This window comes from Pithys albifrons, chromosome 4 (assembly GCF_047495875.1).
Source record: "Pithys albifrons albifrons isolate INPA30051 chromosome 4, PitAlb_v1, whole genome shotgun sequence".
Classification (NCBI taxonomy): domain Eukaryota; kingdom Metazoa; phylum Chordata; class Aves; order Passeriformes; family Thamnophilidae; genus Pithys; species Pithys albifrons.
The window spans coordinates 92,120,261-92,144,775 of NC_092461.1; the positions used below are offsets into that span (position 1 = coordinate 92,120,261).

General features: G+C 41.9%; 2 protein-coding genes across 3 annotated transcripts in view; one reads left to right on the plus strand and one right to left on the minus strand.

Annotated features, from left to right (window-relative positions):
• EXOC3 (exocyst complex component 3) overlaps positions 1-11,741 on the minus strand; it is a 29,364-nt gene extending 17,623 nt beyond the window's left edge. Inside the window, exons 1-4 of one of the 2 annotated variants that reach the window (XM_071554988.1) lie at positions 11,667-11,741; positions 8,325-8,509; positions 3,645-3,864; positions 578-1,259 (exon numbers count right to left, since the gene is read on the minus strand). In XM_071554988.1, the coding sequence (XP_071411089.1) occupies positions 578-1,259; positions 3,645-3,864; positions 8,325-8,468 (1,046 nt within the window). In that variant the 5' untranslated portion in view covers positions 8,469-8,509; positions 11,667-11,741. Of the gene's footprint in view, positions 1-577; positions 1,260-3,644; positions 3,865-8,324; positions 8,510-9,600; positions 9,690-11,666 lie in introns of those variants that run through there. The other variant, XM_071554989.1, reaches the window with a different exon arrangement.
• A 2,712-nt stretch (positions 11,742-14,453) lies between these two features.
• Positions 14,454-24,515, plus strand: part of LOC139670992 (dynein axonemal heavy chain 5-like) — a 151,398-nt gene continuing 141,336 nt past the window's right edge. Inside the window, exons 1-6 of the mRNA XM_071553150.1 lie at positions 14,454-14,616; positions 18,668-18,765; positions 19,942-20,130; positions 20,219-20,293; positions 22,613-22,699; positions 24,105-24,176. Of these exons, the coding sequence (XP_071409251.1) occupies positions 14,454-14,616; positions 18,668-18,765; positions 19,942-20,130; positions 20,219-20,293; positions 22,613-22,699; positions 24,105-24,176 (684 nt within the window). The remainder of the gene's footprint in view (positions 14,617-18,667; positions 18,766-19,941; positions 20,131-20,218; positions 20,294-22,612; positions 22,700-24,104; positions 24,177-24,515) is intronic.

Here is a 24,515-nt window from a genome sequence, read left to right on the forward strand (position 1 = left end):
AAAATGCAAACAAGTTTTAAGGAGCAATTTCCAGAATGCAAAATGTGTAACAAATAGTAAAGAACGTGTTGGTTTGATATCATCCCTTCTTTGTTTTACCTTCTTGTACATTAACAGAATGGAGTGGTCCCATGGTGTAAAGGAGAGCACTCTGAACTCCGAATCCCAAGGACCTGAGTTCAAGTCTCAGTGGGGACCATCCCCTGGCAGTTCAATGCCTCCCTGCCATCCCATCCCGTCACATCTCGGATGCTCAGCAGGGTCAGCCCCGGTTAGTACCGGGTGCTGTGACAGTCCCGAGGACTTCACTGTCACTGTCCAAGCTCGCTCGGCCGTGGCAGATGGACCTCAGGACTGAAACAGTGGGGCCAGTTCTGTGCACGCTGTGCCTGACCTAAGAAATCCCCTGCGCAGGCTGGAAGGGCACACCCACGTGGGGAGAGCCCTGCCCAAAGCTTCATTAGTGAAGTCTGGCCAGACATACATACATTAACAGATGTGCAAATATTAACACGCCAGGTATGCTTTGCATGCTTACTCTCAGCTCTTGCTAAGAGGAAAGATAAGGGGGCCTTACCTATTGTATGTATTTAAAACCCAAGTCAGAAGGCTAACAATCTCATTTGCTTCCAGATCCTCTGCAGCAAGTTCTTGCATTCGAGTGGCCAAAGCTTGATGGTACATGTTTAGCAATCTGTTGAAAATGTCATAATGTGGAGGAAAACATTGATCCAGTAGGGTTTTAGCCACGAGCAGGTCATCAAGGACGTATTTCCGTATGATTTCGAGATGCCGCACGAGCCACATTTTATCCGATTCTCTGGTATCTGCCTGAGTGCCTTCAATTCGTGTGCTCACAGTTCTTTCCAAAATGTTGAACATTTTTTCTTTCCACTTCTTTGGTCTGCCAGGGGGGATGAACCCAGTCTGTTTTTTCCGGTCTAACATGCGCCTGTCAATTTTCTCCTCTCTCTCAATTATCCTCACCACAGAAACAAGCAAGGTTGGATCCCGACGGACGGTGACCAGAGATCTTTGAACCACCATCCAAAGCTGCTTTGCCAGTTCCTCGGACAGTTTCTGCATGTCCCCGAAGTAAGTGTGGATGAGGTTCATGTCATGTGTGTTTTTGCTGTCCATGCGGTACTGCTCGTACATCAGGTTATCACGGGAACACTCTAAATCCATCAGCTTTCGATGAGCTTGCAGAAGTTCCCCTCGCTCAATCAGATCATGGGTCTCCCTGACTATCTCTGGAACTGAAAGAAAGGCAAAGAAGAAAAAAATCACAGAGAGTGCAAGACCACACAATCAAAATACAAAGAATTTATATGAGAGAATAAAAACCCTAGGAAAAAAGCTGGAGCACAACTGTAGGAATTATTTTAAAATAATTTAAAGGAAATTATTTTGAGGTATTCAAAAGTTTTTAGTAAATGCTATACTTTATACATTATTAACTACAGTGCTCCATTTTGATCAGTGGCTAAAAAAGATCACAGTGCCAACAGAACAGAATTTCCTCTCTGCCTCCTGCCCCTAATAAATGAATTAATCCAGGAAAGTCCACTATGAAACAATTTGCAGTCTAGTCTCCTTATACCTTACACAAAAAGCTTTTCACTTACCTCACTAAAAGTCACTTACTCTGCTGAACCTGAAGGCCGTATAAACCCAACAAATGCCAAATTTTACCTCCTTCTTGAAAGACCAGGTTTTGCCTGCTTAAGGCACGAAGGACAAATAGGGATAAACACCTCTATGCTGCTAAACTATTTAGAAGATTTTTCTTCTTTACGATTTTTCAGTATTTGAGGAATACTATAGAAGAGGACTAGGATTGTATATGTATGGCCAAACTTTGCAAAGGAAGATTTGGGCAGGGCTCTCCCCACGTGGGTGTGCCCTTCCAGCCTGCACAGTGGATTTTTTAGGTGAGGCACAGTGTGTGCAGAACTGGCCCCACTGTTTAACTCCTGAGGTCCCTCTGCCACGGCCGAGCGAGCTTGGACAGTGACTGTGAAGTCCTCGGGACTGTCACAGCACCCGGTAGTAACCGGGGCTGACCCTGCTGAGCATCCAAGATGTGACGGGATGGGATGGCAGGGAGGCATTGAACTGCCAGGGGACAGTCCCACTGAGACTCGAACTCAGGACCTTGGGATTCAGAGTCCAGAGTGCTCTCCTTTACACCACGGGACCACCCTAGGATTGTGTGGGGAACTGAAAAATCACAGCAGAAAAACTGTCACTGCAAAAAAGGCAGCTAGTGATAAATTTGGTAGCCACCAAAAAGGTTTAACAACTGTAATGGTCTTCTGAATCATTACCAAAACCACTTGGTTTCTAAAACATTTGATGATCTCTGTGCAAAACAACTACACTGTTTAGCAATTCCGGGGCGGGGAGGGGAATGGTACATGCTAAAAACTTCTCAGAATGCCTGAAAAGGCTTATTGTCTCAATTGCATTCATCTGTACAAAAGCAAATGACACAAACAAAACAACACAAACAAAACAACTCAGCATTTGAACATTCATAATTTTGTCATTCTTTGTTTTTAATTGCTCAACATTGCATGTAACCAGTACTCTTTAAGTTCACACTGTATCCCAGTTTGGTACCACAGCAGTTGGATACAGGCCGAGAGAAAGTAAACTCATCAACTTGGTATGTCTGGGAAACGATTTGTCTTTATAGGTACACTTTGTGTATTAGTATCAGGAGATAAGAGGAGAGAAAAGACTATTTAAATAAAATCAAATTAGTATGATAGGTTTAGCCTCTGTTATAGGGGTAAAATATTTAAAATTATTTATAAGCAGAAAAGTCCTGGCAAGGAACTCATTGTGATTCAAGATGGAATGTAATGTGCACCAAAAAGGTTGCACAGAATGACAGAAGTAATTCCATTTTCTTTATCTTCACAGTATCCATTGTATCACATTAGTTCTATGTAATTTTGTAAACCCTCACAGTTGTGCAGTAGTACAAAAACTACGTGTCTTCCATGTGTAATTTCTTTATGCACAAGTTATTTTCTGTTACTGTGCTCTCTAACTCTGAAGCAAGGACTATGCACAGTTGAAATTAAACTTCAGGTAGTTTATACTTAGGCTTACAACACTCACAGAAACCCCTGAGGCTCCTAATTGCTGTGTGAGAAAGACTGTCAGGGAATCTCTGACTGGAGATCTTGCCATTTCGTATTTTTGTCTTTGTTTGTGAAATGTTTTTGCCTCCTAAAATCATTTTTATACCCAACTGGCTTATGTAGGTGCCCAACTCAGGTGGCAACATACCAGAACTTTACAAATATTCTTTCTGTATTCTTTGCTTGTCTATTTCAGTCTTTTATACTAAACATGTTACCCCTGCTACTGATTGCTGGCAGGAAATTTGTGAGTTTTGTATGATGATGAGATAGGCCAGACTAGAAGGTCCTACAGCACAATTTAGCCTTCATCTGTATTAAATGGTTACCAGCTACTTCCCTGAATGTGATGTGTACGCAATTCTTCCTTTAATTCTTCATTCCCAGTGAGGCTGAAAGTTCCTGACATTACTTGGGAACCTTACAGCTGTCAGCACCATTTTAAAGAGCTTTCAGTACGTGCAGGATCATGTAAAGATGCTAAATTACCTGAAAATATGTTCTTGAGATTTTCTACAGCAGCTGCCAGTTGGCTGTGTTGCACTACAGCATCCTTCACATCCTTGAGATTTTCTATAGTGTTGATGCTCTGTCTCCAGTCCTTATTGACATCTATCAGAGACTGCTGAATGTCCTTCACATCATTCAGTGCATTGTGCAGTTGGCTTAAGCCTGTTCGTACTCCATCTAACTGTGACTGTATTGCTGCCTTGAAAACAAACAAAAACAACTCATATTAGTCCTTTAAGTTCCATATTTTCAACATTTCTCAAGAATTAATTTTCATTCCAGCATCTATCATTTTCAGAGTAAAAAAACAAAAAGGAAATATTGTAATTTATTAGAAATGTGCAAATTCATGCGTGCACAACTTTGTGTCTATGCACATATGGTTTTTTTCAAGTTTTGAGGTTTTATCTAGTTTAAAAGGACCTAGATACAACTGGTTCACCCACAAGGATAACACAGGAGCTTAGGCAGATAGATCATCAGCTTTACAAATCTGTATTGAACCAGGACCATGGGAAGGCAGAATGAGATTTTTTCCATTTCTTTGATAAATTAATTTCAAAGGGGGATGTCAAAAGAAATCTGATCCAGATGTTCCAACAGAATGTATAGATTCTCAAAGCATTTTAATAAGGAAATTACAAATTTCTGCAACTGTCCTGGACTGAGCTGGCAAATCGCCAACTGTCCAAGACAGAGTGGAAAGGGTTCCTCCTCCCCCCAACCAGCCAAGGGGAAAAGAATAGGGAGAGGAAAGAAAAACTTTCAAACCAGGTTTATGCTGAAACTAACTACATGTATTTATACAGAAAAGAGAAAATTAAGAGGAAACTACAATATAACACACACTTACACAAGTTACATATATATAACAAGGCATAACTTCCCACTCCCCAATTAATACAAAGCAAAGTCTATTACACTAGATCTGTAAGTACTCTGAGAGACACACAGCAAGAAACAGAAAGAGTAACAACAAAAATGTTTCTACTTCCCTGAATGCAAACAAAATGCAAGCACAGGCAACAGGAGCAGGGCCTAGCATAGTAGAGGAGCTGCCAGATGTCCTCCTCTTAGTGCAGCCATGATGCAACTAACCAAGCCACTCCCACACACTGGATTTTACACCCTTTGAGATGATGTAGTATGGTATGGAATACAATATTATTGGCTGGAAGAAGTCAGCTGTGAGCTAGCTCAGCCCAGCTTAAATCAGTTGACAATCCTAGACCTAGCTGAACTTTAAAACCTAAATTTAGGTCCACCTGGCTAAATCCATAACAGCAACTGGAAGTGCTCTTGAAAAAAAATTTAATTCTGAAATGTTCTAAAAAAACTTCAGCAAACTCAAACCAAAACACCCTCCAGCCTGTCATGCCTGAAGGAAAAAAATATATCAAAAGTGATTCAGTCAAAACGAACAACAAAACCTCAAACTGAATAAAATTTTAATTCTGTGAAACATCAACAATCAGACCAACAATCCAACTACTAGATTATTTTGGCATAAAGACAGGTTATTGATCTAGATCTCTTGTGACATGTGACACTTGAAATAATGACTCTACAAAAAGGCTATTCAGCCTGAATATCATTTGACAGTCCAAAACCTTACAGAAATGCATTATAGTGCATATCTGAGTGAAAGAAATCAAATCACATCCACAGCATGTTTTTTATATACGTATTTTTAAAAAGATGTGAAGGTGAAATCAGATGAGTGGAAAATACAGCTATAAATAACAAACTTCAAAAGACAAGCCAAAGACAAGAGGTCAATGAAAACGCAGTTGCACATTTCAAGGAATTGAAGTAACCAGTAAAGAAATGAGGCATTACTGGTTTTGCTAAGCTCAGAACACATTTTTTTTTGCCAGACTTTTAAGGCCCAAAAACTTGGACAGTTATGGAACTTTTTGTCTGATACTGGAAGCCAAAGAGGAAATCCTGGTAACTGTGAACAACATTTATTGTGTTTTAAATGTACTGGGAAAGTCCCGGAAAAATGCAGCGATTTTTAAAATAGTGTTATTTATGTACTTTCAAATTATGACATGCTGATTTTATTGATAAAAATGTATTTTCCTGCCAGACTCAGTACAATTAAGCAGAGGTAAGGCATTTTTATACAGTATCTGTCTATAGTCCTGCTGCATTAACACATTTTTCCCTTACAGGAACTATGATAATTGGGACACTCAAACAGTCAATACAATACTCATACACACTCTTCTGCAGCTGACCATAAAGCACTTTAAAAATCACATCATCATTAAATGTTCAGTACTTTCATTTTGATATTTCAGTTTCTTCTGAGGCAGATGATCAGATATTCAAATTCTTGCTTTTTAACTCTGGCAGAAGCTTGATTATGTTAAACAAAAACAATTCTGATCTTGGTTTCTGACACCAATGGACAAGGAAAATTCTAAAAACAGACATCCACCCATGTTCAGTTTGTCCTCTAATAGTCAGCTGGGGTGAGGGAATGGGGTGTGGGGGCAGGGAGCAAAGTATCCATGCACTGTGGACTTTGCTTCCTACAATGCATATACATCTCAAATTGGACTGACCAACACTGTATTACAGAAATGAAAACAAACGGTGCCATCCTGGGAACAGGGCTCAAAACTTCCTTTTTATGACTTTTCAAGTGACAGCCCTCACCATGAAGCCACAGAAACAGGACTCTGCCTGCCTGGTCCTCTCAGAGACCTGTGGTTCAAATTAATGACTGCACGGCAGCCAAGAATCAAAATGGAGAGGATTTCATGCATGTTCACACTCAGGAAGACCCACGGCCTCAAAACTCTCCTAGGATATATATACAGTATTTCTCCCAAGAGAAGTTCTCCCATTGACTGAGCAAGTGTACAAGGACAGCTGTCAATGTTTATAATTTCACAGGCTCTGGAACAGAGTGTGAGCAGCTCTTCACCTTGTTTTGAACAGCACTGCCCAAAACCTCGAGCCTACAGTGCAAGCTGGTGCTCCTCCACACATCATTTCAGAGTTCTGCTACCAAAGCTCAGAAACCCTGCTTACTTACCACCATCAGTCTCATACATGGAACAGAGGAGTTTGATACATTTGAAAGGAGCTCTTTCTATAAAAATTTATGTCACACAGGAAGAAATGCAGCAAAGGATGTAATAAACTGACATAATTAAATATTTGGGAGAGGATATAGAGAGGGTATGCAGATTCACCTGAAGGAAATGGTCACAAATATGAAAGCATATCTGGTCAGAAAGAAGCACTAACATGTTCACAGTGAAAGATTTCCAGCGTGTTCATTCACACAGATGAAGCAGTAACACAGCCTGAGAAGCCAGCAAATCCTCTGGCTGATGATTCTGATGTCTGTGTCTCTCCATCTTCCACACCACAATTATATGAAGTTTAAATGCAGAGCAAGAGTATTTCTTACATCCTCTCTGTGCTCCCATCCATTACAGTAATTCTTATGGGAAAACCAGCTTTGTTATCCATTGCATCACTAGCCATCATCTGCTTCAGGAATCCATCCTCAGTTGATTAAGGGATATTGAACTTCTTTTTGTAACGGGTATTTCTGACCACCTACAGATGACTGAAGTAACTTAAGGCAAGTAAGAAGAAAACTAGCTATAAAGTGGATTTAGGCATTACACTGACAAAGTTTAGTCATGACTGTCTACAGAAGCAGCCAGGAAAAATGATAAAGTACTCCAGGCAAATGACTGTGCTCATATATTATAAATAGCTCACAGTAACTAAACAGCTGATCCATTATTAATAGACTCCACACTATCTGCTTCCTGACTTTAATCTGAAAAAGCCAAATCATCAGAAAATGTTGCTTCCATTCCACAGACAAGAATAAACATGTAATTTGCTAACAGATTTCTTCACTGTGAAAGAAAAGTGGCTTTCTTTTACATCATGCAGAATCCTACAAGGAGCATTGAATAGTCGTAAGATAAATCACCTTATACTGAAATACACAACTCAGTAACAGTGTCTACCAGCCATTTTGATCTGAGAAAATTTTGTTTCTCAAAGCACTTTTCTAAGATTCTACTCCATGTACTTAATATAGTGGTCTAAAATGACTGTTGGCTAGGGAGTATCAGTGAAGGAAGAAAAGAGAGAACTCAGTAAGACATGGACAATAAACACAGGATAACCATACTCATGTTTCATGCTAAGTCTGTGTATGCACCGACATGTGCACATGTGAAGGAGGGGGAAAATCATGGGGCAGATTTCCAAAAGAGACAAGAATGTGAAGTATTTTTGCTATCTTGCCTAAATTCCCCATGTAAAAGTCAGACATGAAACCAACTGATCCTTTTCCAGATGCAATCATCAATTTTTTGTATTCAGTCATTGAGACAAAAGTCTGTTGGCTGCCAAGCTCTACAGCACAAGGGTGGCTGTCCACAGGTACTGGACATACTTGAAATGCTTGAATAAAATGTCAGTAAGATGTCCAGCATTAGTCTGCATTACTGTCAGGATACAAATTTTGTTTTGGACACAGAGCAAAAACTGATGTCCATGGTTTAAAACTACCTATCTTGATGAAAATGTAGAATCAAAAAACCAAAAGAAAAAAAAAACAAAAAAGGACACTCATGCTACACCACAGACACTCAGGTTTATCAGTCCTTGTACCTTGAGTCGAGCTTCTACTGATGCCTTCTTACGAGCTTCCCTCCTGCGATACTGCTCCACTTTATCCAGCTGATCGGGACGCTGCAGCATTCCTGCCACTCTCTGAACAGCTGTGGCAACAGCTTCCCTGTCCGTTTCCTCCATTGCTGATTGGGGCCTCAAAACGCCTTCATACCTTAATAGTACTGAAAAGAAATAAAACAATTTTAGAAAATACTTCCTTTTCATTTGATGGCTATGTGACATTTCAAAGTTGCATGTATGGCCAAACTTCACAAACGAAGATTTTGGAAGGGCTGTCCCCACGTGGGTGTGCCCTTCCAGCCTGTGCAGTGGATTTTAGGTGAGGCTCAGCGTGCGCAGAACTGGCCCCACCGTTTAACTCCTGAGGTTCATCTGCCACGGCCAAGCGAGCTTGGACGGTGCCAGTGAAGTCCTCAGGACTAGAACCTACAGCACACAGCATTTCCCAGGAGGTCTCCCATCCAAGTACTAATCCGGGGCTGACCCTGCTGAGCTTCCGAGATCTGACGGGATCGGATGTCAGGGAGGCATTTAACTGCCTTCATTTCAAAGTTAACAACTGGAGAATTAACTTTGGCAATAAAAACAGTGCAACTTGACAGAAGCATCATCAGACTGTGTTATAAAGAGGAGTAACTGGAATTCTACAAGAATTGCATTTAAAGTCACTTAACTCTCTTTCACTTGTTTCCTTGAAACATTCTTTGGTTGCTTTTCTTACATTTACCTTGCTCACTGTAAGTTTATATAAAAAAATCCCTAAAACCCAAATCACAAAAAACCCACCACCACGAACAGCAAAGTTTAATTAAAAAAACCAGATTCTATCAAATCATAGAGTAAGTTTGCCTATCAAAAGGTGAATGAGACAAGCATAAAGGAATCTTGTAGATGGTTGAAGCAAAAATCCTAACTCTTCCTGAATTTGAATCTGGCGGAGCTGAGAGAATCACAGTTCCCCTGCAGGAACAGGTCAAATTTGCTACCAAAACTGCAGAGAAACAGCTATGAAGTTCTAAATCTGGAGACTTAACTATAAAGCACTACCATTTAAACGTCTGATGGATAATTTTTTTATTTCCTACTCTTGTTTTCAGTTCTTCACACAGTATCAATCCAGTCCATCAAGGGTGTAGGTACACATGGAAAAATTAATCAAGTATTTCGCCTAATTCTAATTTCTAGTTTAGTCAAGACATGCATGCAAACTAGTGTGCAGAAAAGGTAAATTCTGCCAATTGTCAAGCCTGACCTGTTCTCTCAAACTTCACTGGCTACTAACAGAGAGCAGGGAGGACCCCAGACAGCAAGCATGTTCACAGAACTTTGAGGGACGTATCTGGAGCTCCTCATTGCTTCCAAATTATTTCCATCATTTTGTGTCTTCAGCCTTGTAATCAAAACAAACATTTTAGATATTGCTGCCACAACCAGAGATTACACTCTCTCATATCCATATTATTCCTTGAAAGTAGATACCTACTTTCAGAGCAGTATGTGTTCACATATTCACCACATCACTTATTTTCAACAGAATAATGATCTGATGAAGAACTGTGCCAAGGGCACAGCACTGAAAGAGCAAAAGCAAGAAAACTCATGGCATAAGAGAAAGACAGCTTGATAAATGAAGGGGAGACACTCTCCCACCCCCAAAAAACCTGAAAAACTGAAACAAAGAAAATTGCTCACCACCTCTCACAGGCAAACTAATGCTCCAGTTGGTCTCTGGACAATGGCCACTCTGGAAGCAAAACCCCAATATTTTATTGCTAAGTATGACATTGGGAATTTCCCTTCAGCCAGTCTGGGTCAGATGTTCCAGCTGTCCCCTCTCAATCTCTTGCCTATCCCCAGCCCACTCGAGGGGAGTGGAAGGCAGGATAGGAAAAAGCCTTCACACTGTGTGAGGAGCCTTCAGCCACAGCCAAAACACTGCAGTGCAAGCAGCACTGTTTTAGCCAAAAATCCAAAACCATAGTGCAGTACAGGCACTTATAAAGAAAGTTAACTCCATCTCAGGCAGACTCTCTAGAGCATTAGTAGAATGAGTCACTTTAGAATCTACCAGGCATTCCAGGTAAGGTTTGCCCATGAGCCAGCCTGCAAGACCCTAAGTCTATGTCTCAAGTTCCCTCATCTGAAATACCAAGATCTGTATCTCCAGTACCTTCAAAGGTTAGATGCATAAGCATGCACTTATTCCAGAATTATTTCCACAGCACGGACTCCTGCCCTCCTTTACCTCCCAGCTGTGCAACCAGACCCATCACTTCTCTACCACTGGCCTGTTCGGCTCAAACCATGTCTGATTTCCCACTCTTCATCTGAAGGCGCAGGTTCTATTTTTGCCACTCATATTTTGGAATGAATACTCCTGCTTTGTTGGGCTCAATCCATTTCCAAGCTGTCTGAGCTCTATCCACAATAAATAAAAGGTAGTTACTTTCAGATATTGATTCACAACAGAAACAGTATTCTGCAGCAGAGAGCTGTATTCTGAATTACTGCCTTTATTAAAAATTGAACACATTCCACAGGGTTTCAACAGCTTCAACCCACACAAGCCACTACCCAGGCACATCAATCATACCTTGTGAGGAGAATCAGCAGCCAAGCACACTGGAACCGACCTGCCGAGGCAGACAGGCTCTTGCACAACCACCAGAGGAAGAGGAAACTTTAGGAAACCCTGTCAGCTTTACACAGAGGCTCTAAGTCAAAACTACCAACACCGTCAGAGCGAGGGACAAAACTAAGTCCCCAGCAGTCCTGGAAAGGCTCCATCTGCAAGTGCACCCTTATGCTCGGCACTCACTCTCCAGAACCGAGCCAGCGGGGACAGGCTCACAGGCCCCTGCCCCTCCCGAAAGGAGCTCCGGGGCTGGAGGGCTCAGCGACAGCGGGGAGGGGGCACGGCCCCTCCGGACTCCACATCTGGGAGGAAGCAGCCCCAGCCCCGCCCGGCTCCTCCCTGACAGATGTGGCTCAACTCCAACCCTCCGCCCCGACGCAGGTGCCGGTCCCTGCGGGGCAAAGGCCGAGCTCCCTCGGCCCGCGCCTCGGCCCCGGGGCGGGAGGCGCCCGGAGCACCCGCTCTGGCCCCGCCATCCCGAGTTGCTCCCCGCATCGCCCCGGCCCGCTCTGCCCCACCCGCTCCGCTTCCCTGTGCCAGCGCGGGGTCGCTACAGCCAGCGACAGCCCGGCAGGGCCCGGCGCGGCGGCGCTCGCAGGCGGGGACAGCGGCGGGACAGCAGCGGAGACAACGGCGGGGACAGCGCCGGGACGGCGGGGGAAGGAGGCGCGGCCGGCACTTACCGGGGCCGCGGCCGCCCCTGCTCGGCGAGGCGCTGACAGGCCCCGCTGCGCCGGCGCACGCGCGGTCGCGCAGGCGCAACACGCTGCCCGCGGCAGCGCCGCCTGGTGGCGGGTTGTGGTTGTGGCGTTTGCGAGTCGTGTTCGCCGTGTGGGTGTAAAAGGGTAGCGAGTGCGCCTTGGGGCGGCGTCTGGAGGCACCTAGATGGGCTGAAAATATAAATAAACTGCGCGAGTGCTGTGAGGTGTGGGCTGGAATGGTCGCCTACTACGAATTTGCTGGTGACACCAACTTGGGTGGGAGTGTCGACCTGCTGGAAGGCAGGAGGGCTCTGCAGAGGGATCTGGATAGACTTGAGAGATGGGCTGATTCCAATGGGATGAAATTCAACAAGGCCAAGTGCCAGGTCCTGCACTTTGGCCACAACAACCCCATGCAGCGCTACAGGCTGGGCACAGAGTGGCTGGAGAGCAGCCAGGCAGAAAGGGACCTGGGGGTACTAATTGACAGGAAGCTCAACATAAGCCAACAGTGTGCCCAGGTGGCCAAGAAGGCCAATGGGATCCTGGCCTGGATCAAAAATAGCATGGCCAGCAGGACCAGGGAAGTGACCCTTCCCCTCTACTCTGCGTTGGTGAGGCCACACCTTGAGTATTGTGTTCAGTTCTGGGCCCCTCAGTTCAGAAAGGATATTGAGGTGCTGAAACGAGTCCAGAGAAGAGCAACAAGGCTGGTGAAGGGACTGGAGCACAAGCCCTATGGGGAGAGGCTGAGGGAGCTGGGGTTGTTTAGCCTGGAGAAGAGGAGGGTTAGAGGTGACCTCATCACTGTCTATAACTACCTGAAGGGAAGTTCTAGCCAGGTGGGGGTTGGTCTCTTCTCTCAGGCAACCAACAGTAGGACAAGAGGGCATGGGCTTAAGCTCTGCCAGGGGTGGTTTAGGTTGGATATCAGGAAGAAGTTCTTTAAAGAGAGAGTGGTCAGGCATTGGAATGGCCTGCCCAGGGAGGTGGTGGATTCACCATTCCTGGAGGTTTTTAAACTGAGATTGGACATGGCACTGAGTGCCATGATCTGGTAAATGGACTGGAGTTGGACCAAGGGTTGGACTTGATGATCTTGGAGGTTTTTTCCAACCCAATCGATTCTATGATTCTATGATTCTATACAGTTGGTATCATCTGGAAAAAATGGAGGAAGCGTGTGCCATTATTTCCTCACGAGGGAGTTGTTAAGCTTGGGAATGGGTGGCCCAGGGTGGTGGTGGAGGCGCCATCCTGGAGGTGTTTTGAGGCAAGGCTGGACATGCCAGTCCGTGCCCGGGTGTAGCTGACAGGGAGGTGTTCGGTCAGAGGTTGGGCTCAATGGCCTGGGAGGTCTTTCCCACCCCAGTGCATTATCATAGAATCGATTGGGTTGGAAAAGACCTCCAAGATCATCAAGTCCAACCCTTACTCCAACTCCAGTCCATTTACCAGATCATGGCACTCAGTTCCACGTCCAATCTCAGTTTAAAAACCTCCAGGGACGGTGAATCCACCACCTCTCCGGGCAGCCCATTCCACTGCCTGATTACTCCCTCTGGAAATAATTTTTTTCTGCCATCCAACTTCAATTTCCCCTGGCAGAGCTTGAGCCTGTGCCCCCTTGTCCTATTGCTGAGTGCCTGGGAGAAGAGACCAACCCCCACCCGGCTAGAACTTCCCTTCAGGTAGTTGTAGACAGTGATGAGGTCACCTCTGAGCCTCCTCTTCTCCAGGCTAAACAACCCATTCTGTGGTTCTCCAAGGGTGCCGCAGGTGGGTAAGCTGGAAACCATGCGGTACCTTCAGGTCCATGTGGAAGTGCCTTTGCCCGTCAGAGGAGAAGGGAAAGAAAAAACCCCTCTCTCAGCGCGCTGTGTCTCCTTAGGCACGGGCCGGACCCGAGCCGAGTCGAGCCGAGCCGGGAGGAGTCTGGCAGTGCTGGCGCTGCCCCGCTGCGGCCCCGCTGTATCCCCGGCCCGGTCCCGCGGCACGGCCCCGGCCCGGCCCCGCTGTATCCCCGGCACGGTCCCGCTGTATCCCCGGCACGGTCCCGCTGTACCCCCGGTACGGCCCCGCTGTATCCCCCGGTACGGCACCGCGGCATCCCCGGCACGGCACCGCGGCATCCCCGGCACAACACCCAGCCACGCCGGGGCCCAGGGGAGCTGAGTGCTTAGGGTTTAATTTGTATGAAACAGAAAAATATGGTGCTTTTAAAAAGACAAGTAGTTACGAAATTAGCACTGGCTTGTTGGGTCCGGTGGGAAATGTGGGCGACACGAGGTGTGTCCTGGGGACGGAGTTGTTAGTTAGCCGGGTTTGTGTCGGAGTTGCCATAGCAGCTGCCAGCAGCGCCCAGGCAGAACGCAGGCTTAAAAACCTGCTGGAGATTAAGCAAAGTCTCAGCCGACCCTCGGTGCCGAGCACCTCGCAGCGGCACCTGCAGCAGCCGTGTAAGAAGGACCCTGACCTGTCCCCCAACACGTGAGTTCCCACCTGCAGCAGTGTGACTGGAGAGAAATCATAGTTATGCAAATAGAAATATAGTTTTGGTAACAGGCAACCGTAGATGAGCTTTTATAATTCTGAAAACTGCTTAGATTGTCTCTTTTTAAATCAGCCACCAAAAGTAGAGATTATTTCCTTTCCATGCTAATCTAAAATTGATGCTGTAACAGGGATAAAATTACTGAAGTACAATGTTACATTGTCCAGTCATTTTCTGTATTGTTGATTTAGGTTGGTTTTTGTGTGGTGGTGCAGATGGAGGAGACTGTGGGAGGTGAGACGGAGTTGGGGGAAAGAGTCAAGCCTAGCTCCTCTCATGGTCACTCTGCACCGCAGGAATCAGAACAACTGAGAGGAATGCAACTTTCTTCCAAACCTCATATTGATCTCTGTCCACCTCTCATTTCTATAAGAAAAGGTAAGGGAGAAAATAATAAGTGCTTCATGTTGGCTTTGTATGGAAAAGAAATCCAAGAAGAAAATGGGAATCCAATTATTAAGTAGAGTGTTTAAGTTTATATATACTGACTGGCTATCTGCTATTCTGAATGTGCCAGTGTAGGGACTGCAATATGCAGTTTTCAGCTTTATAAATAAATATGTACAAATAAATAAACATGCATATATGTTTATATATATATATGTATTTACAGGGTCATGTTTTATGTATGTGTATTTACAGGGCTGTCCACAGTGCAACTGTGATCCCTTAGCAGATTTCTTAGTGTTGAATAACATTAGTGTGATTAGAACCATTTTTATGGAAGTAAAACGAGTGGTACTCTGTGGTATGGTGTACTCTACAATATGGCTTATGATGTGGTATCTCCTTTATATTAACAGTGGTAATAGAGTGAATAGTTAGTTCAAAGATTATTGAACATGGCCTCACAATGACATCAGTCAGCTTCCTCTGTGCCTGCATGTGCATCCCTTATGTATGCCCACTTTGCTTAAGTATTCCCTGACCTTTTGGAAGATGATCATAATAGAAAGTACTGAATAAATAAGTATTTGTGGCATCTGGGAGAGGTGCTTAGGGTCTGGAGGAAAGCTGATGTCACTCCTAACTTCAAGAAGAGCAAAAAGGAGGACCCAGGGAAGTACAGCCTAGTCAGCCTCACTTTAGTCCCTGAGAAGGTAGTGGAGCAGCTAATGCTGGATATCATTTCCACCCACATGAAGAACAAGAGGGTGACTGTGAGTAGTCAGCATGGATTCCCTGAGAGAAGAAATGTGTGACCCACTTCATTTCCTTTTGCAATGAAATTATTGGTTTAATAGTAAGGGGAGTGCAGTGGTTCTGGTCTGCCTTTTCTTCAGTAAGACATTTGACATTGTCCTATAGGGAATTTTTTATTGTGCCCTTTGAGGTGTGTTAAACACATATTTGTTCTGAAATATATATACAAAAATTAATAAACAATACATTAGACAGTCCTAACCCAATAAGCAATTCTGTAAGAAGTCTGCAAAGATGCTTCATGAAGCAATTCTTTATATACAATTGCATTAGCATGGAGCACCTCAGCCCAGCCTTGGGTCCATCCCCCCAGTACGAGCTGTACTGCCCAAAGGTAAGCTCTGAGCCTGACATTCCAGGATGGCTACAGGACAGTGCTGGGACTGTTTCTTGTCTCATCACCAAGGCAAACTATACTCCCTTATAGGGAGTTGTTCTGCCTCTGGCATTCCTGCTTCCAGCCAGCTTAACATCTTCAGCTGAGCCTTTTCGCATTCCTGGGTTACAAATTACCACAGCTGAGAGGCTAAAGTTTATATTTCCCCTTCATTCTTGTAATATCCTCCTGTAGAAGCTGTTGAAATGTGTGCTGACAGAGCAGAAGGTAAGATAGATTGAAAACTGGTGGAGCAGGCAAGCTCAGAGTGTGGTGATCGGCAGCACAAAGTCCAACTGGAGCCCAAAGCATAGTGGTATACGCCAGGGGTCAATACGGGGTACAGTCCTGTTCAACATCTTCATTAATGATCTGGATGATGGGGCAGAGGGTAACCTCTGCAAGATTGCTGATGACTCACAAGTTGGAGGGATAGCCGAGACACCAGAGGGTCGTGCTGTCCTCCAGAGGAACCTCAAAAGGCTGAAAAGACAGGCTGACAGAAACCTCAAGAGTTCAACAAGAGAAAGTGAAAATTCCTGCACCTGGGGATGAACAAGCCCATGCAACAGTACAAGTTGAGGGCTGAATAGCTGAAAAAGAGATTGACAGGAAGGAACCTTGTGGATGCCTAAGTTGAACATGAGCTGGCAATGAGTGCTTGTGGCAAGGAAATCTGATGATGCCATGGGCTGGATGAGGAGTATTGCCAACAGGTTAAGAGGCCTGATCCATCCTGTCCTGGGTTGAGCTGGCAAATCTCCAACTGTCCAGGACAGAGTGAAAAGGGTTCCTCCTCCCCCCAACCAGCTAAGGGGAAGAGGGAGAGGAAAGAAAAACCCTCTCCCCAGTTAATACAAAGCAAAGTCTATTACACTAGATCTGTAAGTACTCTAAGAGACACATAGCAAGAAACAGAAAAAGTAAAAACAAAAATGTTTCTACTTCCCTGAATGCAAACAAAATGCAAGCAGAGGCAGCAGGGGCAGAGCAAGGCCTGCTTCAAGACAAAAGCTGGGTCACGTCCGGCTTGTACCTCGGCCATGGCAGAACTGACTAAGCCACTCTCACACACTGGATTTTACACCCTTTGAGATGATGTAGTATGGTATGGAATACAATATTATTGGCTGGAAGAAGTCAGCTGTTAGCTAGCTCAGCCCAGCTTAAATCAGCTGACAATCCTAGGCCTAGCTGAACTTTAAAACCTAAATTTAGGCCCACCTGTCCAAACCCATAACACATCCTTTGCACTCAGCACTGGTGAGGCCTCACCTGGAGTACTGCGTCCAGTTTTAGGCTCCTCTGTACAAGAGAGACATCGATATGCTGGAGAAACTCCAGTGAAGACGATAAAGGCACTGAAACACCTCCCCTGTGAGAAAATGCTGATAGAGCTGGGTCTGTGTGGGATCTTTTCTGTGCATATAAATACCTGAAGGGAGGGTGTGAGGAACAGAGAGTCAAGCTCTCTGCAGTGGTGTCCAGTGAAAACATCAGAGGAAATGGCACAAACTGAAACACAGGAGGTTCTCTCTGAGCATCAGGAAATATGTTTTCACAGTGAGGGTGACAGAGCACTGGCACAGGTTGGTCAGGGAGGTTATGGGGTCTCCATTCTTGGAGATATTCAAAAGTCATATAGAAGTGCTCCTGGGTAACTGGCAGTAAATAATCCTGCTTGAGCAGGGGTAGCTGGACCAGATGACTTCTAGGGACCCCTTCCAATTTCAACGATTTTATGATTCCTTGAATAATACATTATAATCCGGGGTAAAAAGATAAAGTCTGTAAGAAAATTTGTAAGGAAATCAGTGCTATTAGAATTTTGGTTTTAATTGCAATCTTATCAGATATTTAGAATGAACTAAACAGTAATTCATGAAAGTTTAGTGAGCTGCTTATTAGCATTACTGCATGCTTCACTGGTGATCCTATTTGCTGCTAGTGATGGAACATAAACATCATATTTGGAGAAATAAAATAGACTGAAAGCAAGATGTAGAAATTACAAATAGCATTGTTCAGTGCTTTCAAATAATTATCTTTTTGAAGCTCATTAAAACAGTATTTCTGTTAAGGAGAGATAAAGCAATATTTAGGAATGCTTTGGAATTAAAATTTTTAAAAGAGAAGTGGCTTCTGACTGGAGGTAAGTTATTGTACTTAGTATCAGGAAAACATAAATACTCTTATTTGTTACTCAAATTACTTAAAAATATTCAAATCCTAATTTATTGAAAAAAACCTATAGGCATACAATTATTTTCTTATTAAATAAGTTAAAGGGCTTCAAAAGCTCTTAAGGACACTTAATAACACACCCTAAGATAGTTACACACCCTAACAATATATGTCTTGTTTTTATTGCAAAAATTATCAGTCTTTATTCTTCAGATATTCCATATGCTGAACTTGTCTTGCAAGTCTGTGCAAGTAGCAAGTTTGCCAGCAACACATGAGACTGATAATGAGAATTTAGATACAGGAGAGGAGTAACTGGGTGACAATAGCAAGTGTGAAAAGTGAGAGTATTGTAGGGTATCTATTTTTTCCAGAACTGATTTCTTCAAGGTAGTACCTTAAATTGTTTTTTCTTACCTCTTTTGCTATCTGTATGCATTGCTTGAAATTCAGCTTGAGATGAAGAGCATTATATATCTGTTCCTCCTAGTGGCTTCTAAGTCTTTGTGCTGAGGTGCATGTTTTCTAATGTTCCTTTCATGTCTCATTTTCCCCAGACTGGAAGAGGTTAGCCAGCAGATGTGAAGACACAGTGCTGCAGGTCTTGTAAATGCATTTGTTGTGCATATACCTGAATAATTACTACTTGCCATTTCTTTTAACTAGACACAGAAAGTAAATACAGACATGGAGGGAACCTGAAGACAAGGAGCACTGAGCTAGGATCTGTTGTCATAGGATCACCTTTGACTGCTGTTCTTCCGGCAAGTGTTTTTATTCTAAATTAGGTGGTGACTCAAGTACTTTTTGCCTGCTGAATTTTCTTCTATACAGATTTTTCTTGAAGTCTTCACCAACAAACACTTGGTCTAATACTGAAGCATGCTGACTACCTTCAGTCTCTGTTAATTGCAAGAAGAAAAGAACAGTGAACCACTCTAAAGTGTCTACAGTGTTAGGCCTCTGACTTTGTGCTCACAGTGTGTGTTGCTGGGATTTTTGGTTTCTGTGATGTATTTTGTTTTCTATAATCCGTTGCAAGTAGAGACAACAGTAATGTAAAACATGCATTCAGAGTCTGGAGTACAACCAGATTTTGTGAGGCAAAGGTGGACTCTGGCAAACTCTTTTGCTTTTTTAATCCAAGAGTAGAATTGATCATTGCAATTCCTAGTTTAAAGTACTGGAAAATGATATGATTTATCTGTTTTTTCTCCAGTAAAAACTGTAAGATACAGACACACTTCAGACATCTCCAAACCCCAGATACTCATGTCTGTGTGTAGACGGAAATGACGACATGGTGTTTTTTTTATACAAATCTTTAGCTTTCCATATAGCTTCTGAAGATTTTCTGTTGACTTAAAAATGTTACTTAATATATCTATTTCCAGTGTGGTTTACACTGATGTGAAGATTTTGAAAAATCTTTTTTTGCCTAAATTTTCTTTGTCATTGTGCTGCTAGCTTTATATGACCTGAACATTCATCATCAATTGTATATTTGTTTCTGTGGTGACTGATTTTACAGTAATTTGTTTTATTTATTTCCTTTATGGTAATAACTTGTTATTATTAAAATGCTGGCAGTATAGAGGTAGATCTGGTCCCAGATCTGGAATATGGACACAAAGCTGACATTTGAATTAGATCCTTTATAGCACTAAACTGGTATTGTGACCTTAGCCTGGATCCACATCTGGTTCTGTGGTCCTCATGTGAAGTTTCAGATCTGTAGTTTTCATAGTAGTAGCTTTATGCTGAGAAATAATTCTGGACTAACAACTTAACTATTACTGTTCTTTCCCCTATGCATTCCTTAGATGCAATTTTTTATGTTTCTGCTTGAAGTAGTTTAAGAAATCGGCTTAAAGATCAACATTATAAAATACAGTCCTTAAGTGAGGAAAAATAATCTCTCTATAACTTTCATTTTCTAGACAACTGTTAAGAAAAGCATTGTACTTTCCAGTGAAAGTAGAAAGGAACTAGACAAGCAAGCCAAAATAACCAAAGAGGAGAGAAGAGCTCAGATAGATGGAAGACACAAGTATTTGATATCAAGGTTAGCAGATGGGATAGACTTGAGCGAGCAGCATGTGGAGGAAGCCATTATTTCTGATGACAAGGTAAACATCAATTAAAACTAAAATATTTCAAAATTTTCAGTCTTTGAAACTACTTCCCAATTAAGTACAATTGTAATTTTTTTTTTAGTTTCAACTTATAGAGCAATTCTTTGCCCCTAGTGGACTTAAGAAGTTGCTCTTCTTTTACCAAGATGTATTGCAGGTATGTTTCAATTATTACTTTTGCAAAAGCAAAGTTGCATTCTAAAAAATAATAAATCACATGACTGTTACAAAATTCAGAAAATCTTAACAGATTTTTTTTTTGGTATGTGGAAAGAACTTGGATCTCATTGTTTAGATTCTGCCATCCTGGCTTACATGGAAATGGGATGTTGCATGATTTGATATTGTTCTTGTTTTCACAAAAGAAAACTTGAAAATGGCAAAGTAGGGTAAAAATCCAGACTTCAAAATGATAAAGGTAATTGAGATGAAGTGTTTACGATATTCAGAGTTTAAAATACTAGATTAGCTAGCATAAGTATTACAGGAATGTGAGAGCTGTCTAAGAATTATTTCATCTTCTTTTGGTTTGAAATGCATTAACTCTACTATGGACAAAGCACTCATTCAAGAGGGCAAAAAGAATGCAATTTCTTTCTAAATTAAGGTGGCTTCATATTCAGGTCTGTCCCATTCTGCAGAAAATAATTTTAAGCTTAGAAAGGTAAGACTAGAAATAAGGCAGTTGTGGTCCCCAAGCTGTATTTTTCTCCCTTTAAGTTTGGAGAAGGAGAAGCCTCTTCATTAAGAGCAAAATAACTTGTTCAGCTTCCACCGAGTGTGCAATATCAGAAGGTGCCAAGTGACCTTGACATTGTCTAACACAACTACTGTGGGCTTCCAGAACTGCACAAGTCCTTCATCAGTCCTCTCAGATTATGCTATTGAGTGGCCATGATAGGGAGAGCTAACACACCATATGGTGGTATTTTAGGTTAGCTGAGGAGAAAAACTGATTGACAATGCTTCATCATCAGCTATGTGCAAGAATGAATTACAGAATCATTATAAACTAGCTAAATTAACAGAACTTTTGAGTGTTACTGGAATTGCTTAGAGACTTTGCAATGCATAGGATGAGCTCAGCTGTCAAAACAGTTTAATCAGTTTTTCATTTCCCTGGGACTGTGCGTGCACATTTCTGGGATGAATGTGTTGTTCTCTGACTTAAATGAAGATTAAAGTAATAATCTTGACATTGTTTTCCTTAACTGACAAGTCAGAAATAAATGCCCAGCCTGAGTTAAATGAAACATTGCATTTCTGCATTTAATTTTGGTTTATTTTGACCTTTTTACTCATTAAAAAAATAATTTGAGAGAATTCTGTTTTAGCTGCAGCATAGCGTAAAAATAAATGTTTCCGATGGAAAGTATAAATGCCATCTCTAGCATCTTCCACTGCATTCTGATGAGTGAAGAGAGCTCTTTAATTTGACTTTTCTGTAAGCAGTTTGATTTCCAGCATATTGGAGTATTGAATATTACTCAAGGGCAGTGTTATAATGCTTTCCCTTTTTTTAGCCATTTTTGACCATTCTTGGAGATAACATATGGGACAGGGCAGACCATTGGCCTGACAAGTAGGCAGGTTCTTACCAAGATCTATCAAAGCTCCTGTCTTTGCTCCTTCTCATCTCTCTTTTTCACCAGCTTAGGTGCATGATGTTCACTTGAAACTGTGTAGGGGTCAGCAGATGATGATTTGGGGTGGAAGGGGGAGCCACCACTGTGTATCACTCATCACATATTTTGTCTAGCAGGAGCTGAACACTTAACTTTTTAGAAAGAAGGCTTTCCTCAACTTTAAAGAGAAACACACTTGCAGATTTCTTCCACATTATTTTCTGTACATTTTTCCAAGTTTCAACAGATTGTTTTCCAAAATGCATGACACAAATTTAGAGGGAAGCAGGTATTTATTAGGCTTTAAACTTTTTTGTTGCTTTAAAGAGAAGAGGTTGTAGATTCAGATCAGTGGAGAGGGACCAGTGGCAGCAAGAGTTCTCAGAGAGAAAGTTTTTCAGTGATGGATGGTTAAAGAACTAGGCAGAAAGCTAAATTTTTTTGCCTTGTTGGCAGGACCTAGCTGACAGTGTTGCTTGTGAGTCCCAATCACAATTACATTCTGACTCTGCAGACCAGGCACATGACTTTTTTTGCAAGACATCCAGTTGGTTATCACAGAGGAAGTTGCTCTAGGAAACACTTTAGATTTAATTTTCTTATATTTTCTGAGACTTTCCCCCCTTCTTATTTGATTTTTGTTTTTCCTGAAAGAATGGGGCTATGAAACTCTTTACTGGGGACTGTGAGATTCATAAAAAGCTGATTCTTTAGAGAAAGCCACCTTGTGATTTCTGTATGGGAGGTACTGAGTCAGAATGAGCTTCATTTTAATTCACATGTTCAAATGGATAAAGTATTTGTATTATATAGTTTTTATGTTATTAACCTCTTATTTATAATTTTGCTAGCAAAAGTCAAATGCATCATTGAGGTCAGAAGAGTCAACGAACAGTTTGCCTCAGAAGAAGTTATTCATTACCATGGGTTTCACTGAGGTATGGTTAAAAAATTCGTTAGATGACATTTAAAAAGTAAAATGTTAAAAAACCATAACAGTTGTGCAGTGTTATATGACTTTTTGTATTTCTTGTATAGATATTTAAGTACATAGTCTCTGTCCTCATAATGCAGGATCTCCCAACATTTCCTGAACTGAGGTTGGTGTTCACCACTATCTGAGAGGACAGCAGGTCAAATAAACCCTTTTTGAAAAATCACAGACCTTACCACTTTTTAATGACTGCATGTTTAGTATTGTCCAGTGGTTGTGCACTTCCAGTTTAAAAGTACAGTTTTTCTGTGGTTTTGTATGTCTCTGCATATAATAAAACTGCACATTATTCAAAAATACTCTTAATAAATCCTTTATTTCATTCAAATTCTTATAACAACCTCCTCACTGTAGTGTCTAAGCATTATTCAACAGCGTATTTGGAGTAGTCATTGAGATTTCTGATTAATTTTCTTTCTTTCCATCTCTTTTGGGGGAAATCTGGTATTCCATATACAATTTTCTTTGAATAAGGCATGGTGATGCTTTGGTTTTTTGTTTTCTTTGTCCCCAAAGAGCCTGTATTAACATTGTAATGTTAGAAAAGACATAGCTGAGGGATTCTCTCTTGCTTTCAGGGGAAAAGTGAGGTTCATTCCTCTGCCAGTTCCGCCAACTGTAATGGCTTTTTGAGTCCCTTACAGTTGAATTATTATTAGGTTTAATAGACTGAAAATAAGCATTGTTCAAGTACTGATTTGAAACTTCTATATTACTTCAGTCCATCAAAACAATAAAAATACATGTTAAAAGGTATTTGGATCAGAAATTCTTAGCAAATTTCCTTTTTCTAAATTCCCTTTTTAAAAAATGAAATAAATCTTATTCCAAGATTGTGGTTTAAGTATATATGGAAAGAACTTTAAATGTTTGAAATGTTTGAAAGCTGAGAATATCTGTGGGGTTTTCAGTAAATTTATGTAGGCAGATTCGGAAAGAGATTAGACAGTCTCATGGATAGGTCCATAAATGGATTCTAAAATGACTAGACAGAAATATGTCATGTAACAGCTCTCACACAAGAGCTGCAGGTGGTCAGGGAGTACAAGAACAGAGCCCAGAAAACAGTCTGACTCACAGGCTCTCCATGAACTGCATTTTCTTAGTAGAGGTGTAATACTGAGCTGGTCTGTCCAGAAGGGCATTCTTGATGTTCTTATGTCAGAAGGAGAAAACACAGTATTTGATTTGAGAGGCACAAGTTTTCAAATATCCTGCAAACAGTTCACTACTGTTTCGAGCAATCAATTTTTTAGTTTTGTTTTTAGTACATCTTCAAGTTTTAAGTAAATTACTTTTACTGTATGCATGGATTCTTTTTCACTGTATGCATTTTGTCCTTTTTACAGGGCTTTACAGGAACCTGTGCATTTTTCCTAAGGACATCAGATAAAGCTATAACTGCATCAAATGTCTCTCAGGTCAGTCCAAAATCATGCACTGTTCTCCATGTACTTAATATTTTCTCAGATCTTTATTCACACAGCTGGAGTCAGGAAAAGAAGTGGGGAATGCTTTAATGAAAATGTCCAGGTCTATGTTTAACAGAAGTTCTTTTTCATGTGAATAAGTATTTGTGATAAATTTCTACTTATTTATAAATTAGATACTGCAATATTATTAAAACCAAGATCCTAATTAATAAAATTCATCATTAATTAATCATTAAAATATAAATTTTAGTGGCAGTAGGGAATAAAGACAAACCAGGAGATTTTTTTCTAAGTAATGAGCCTAAATTATGCAAGTGATACCCTTAA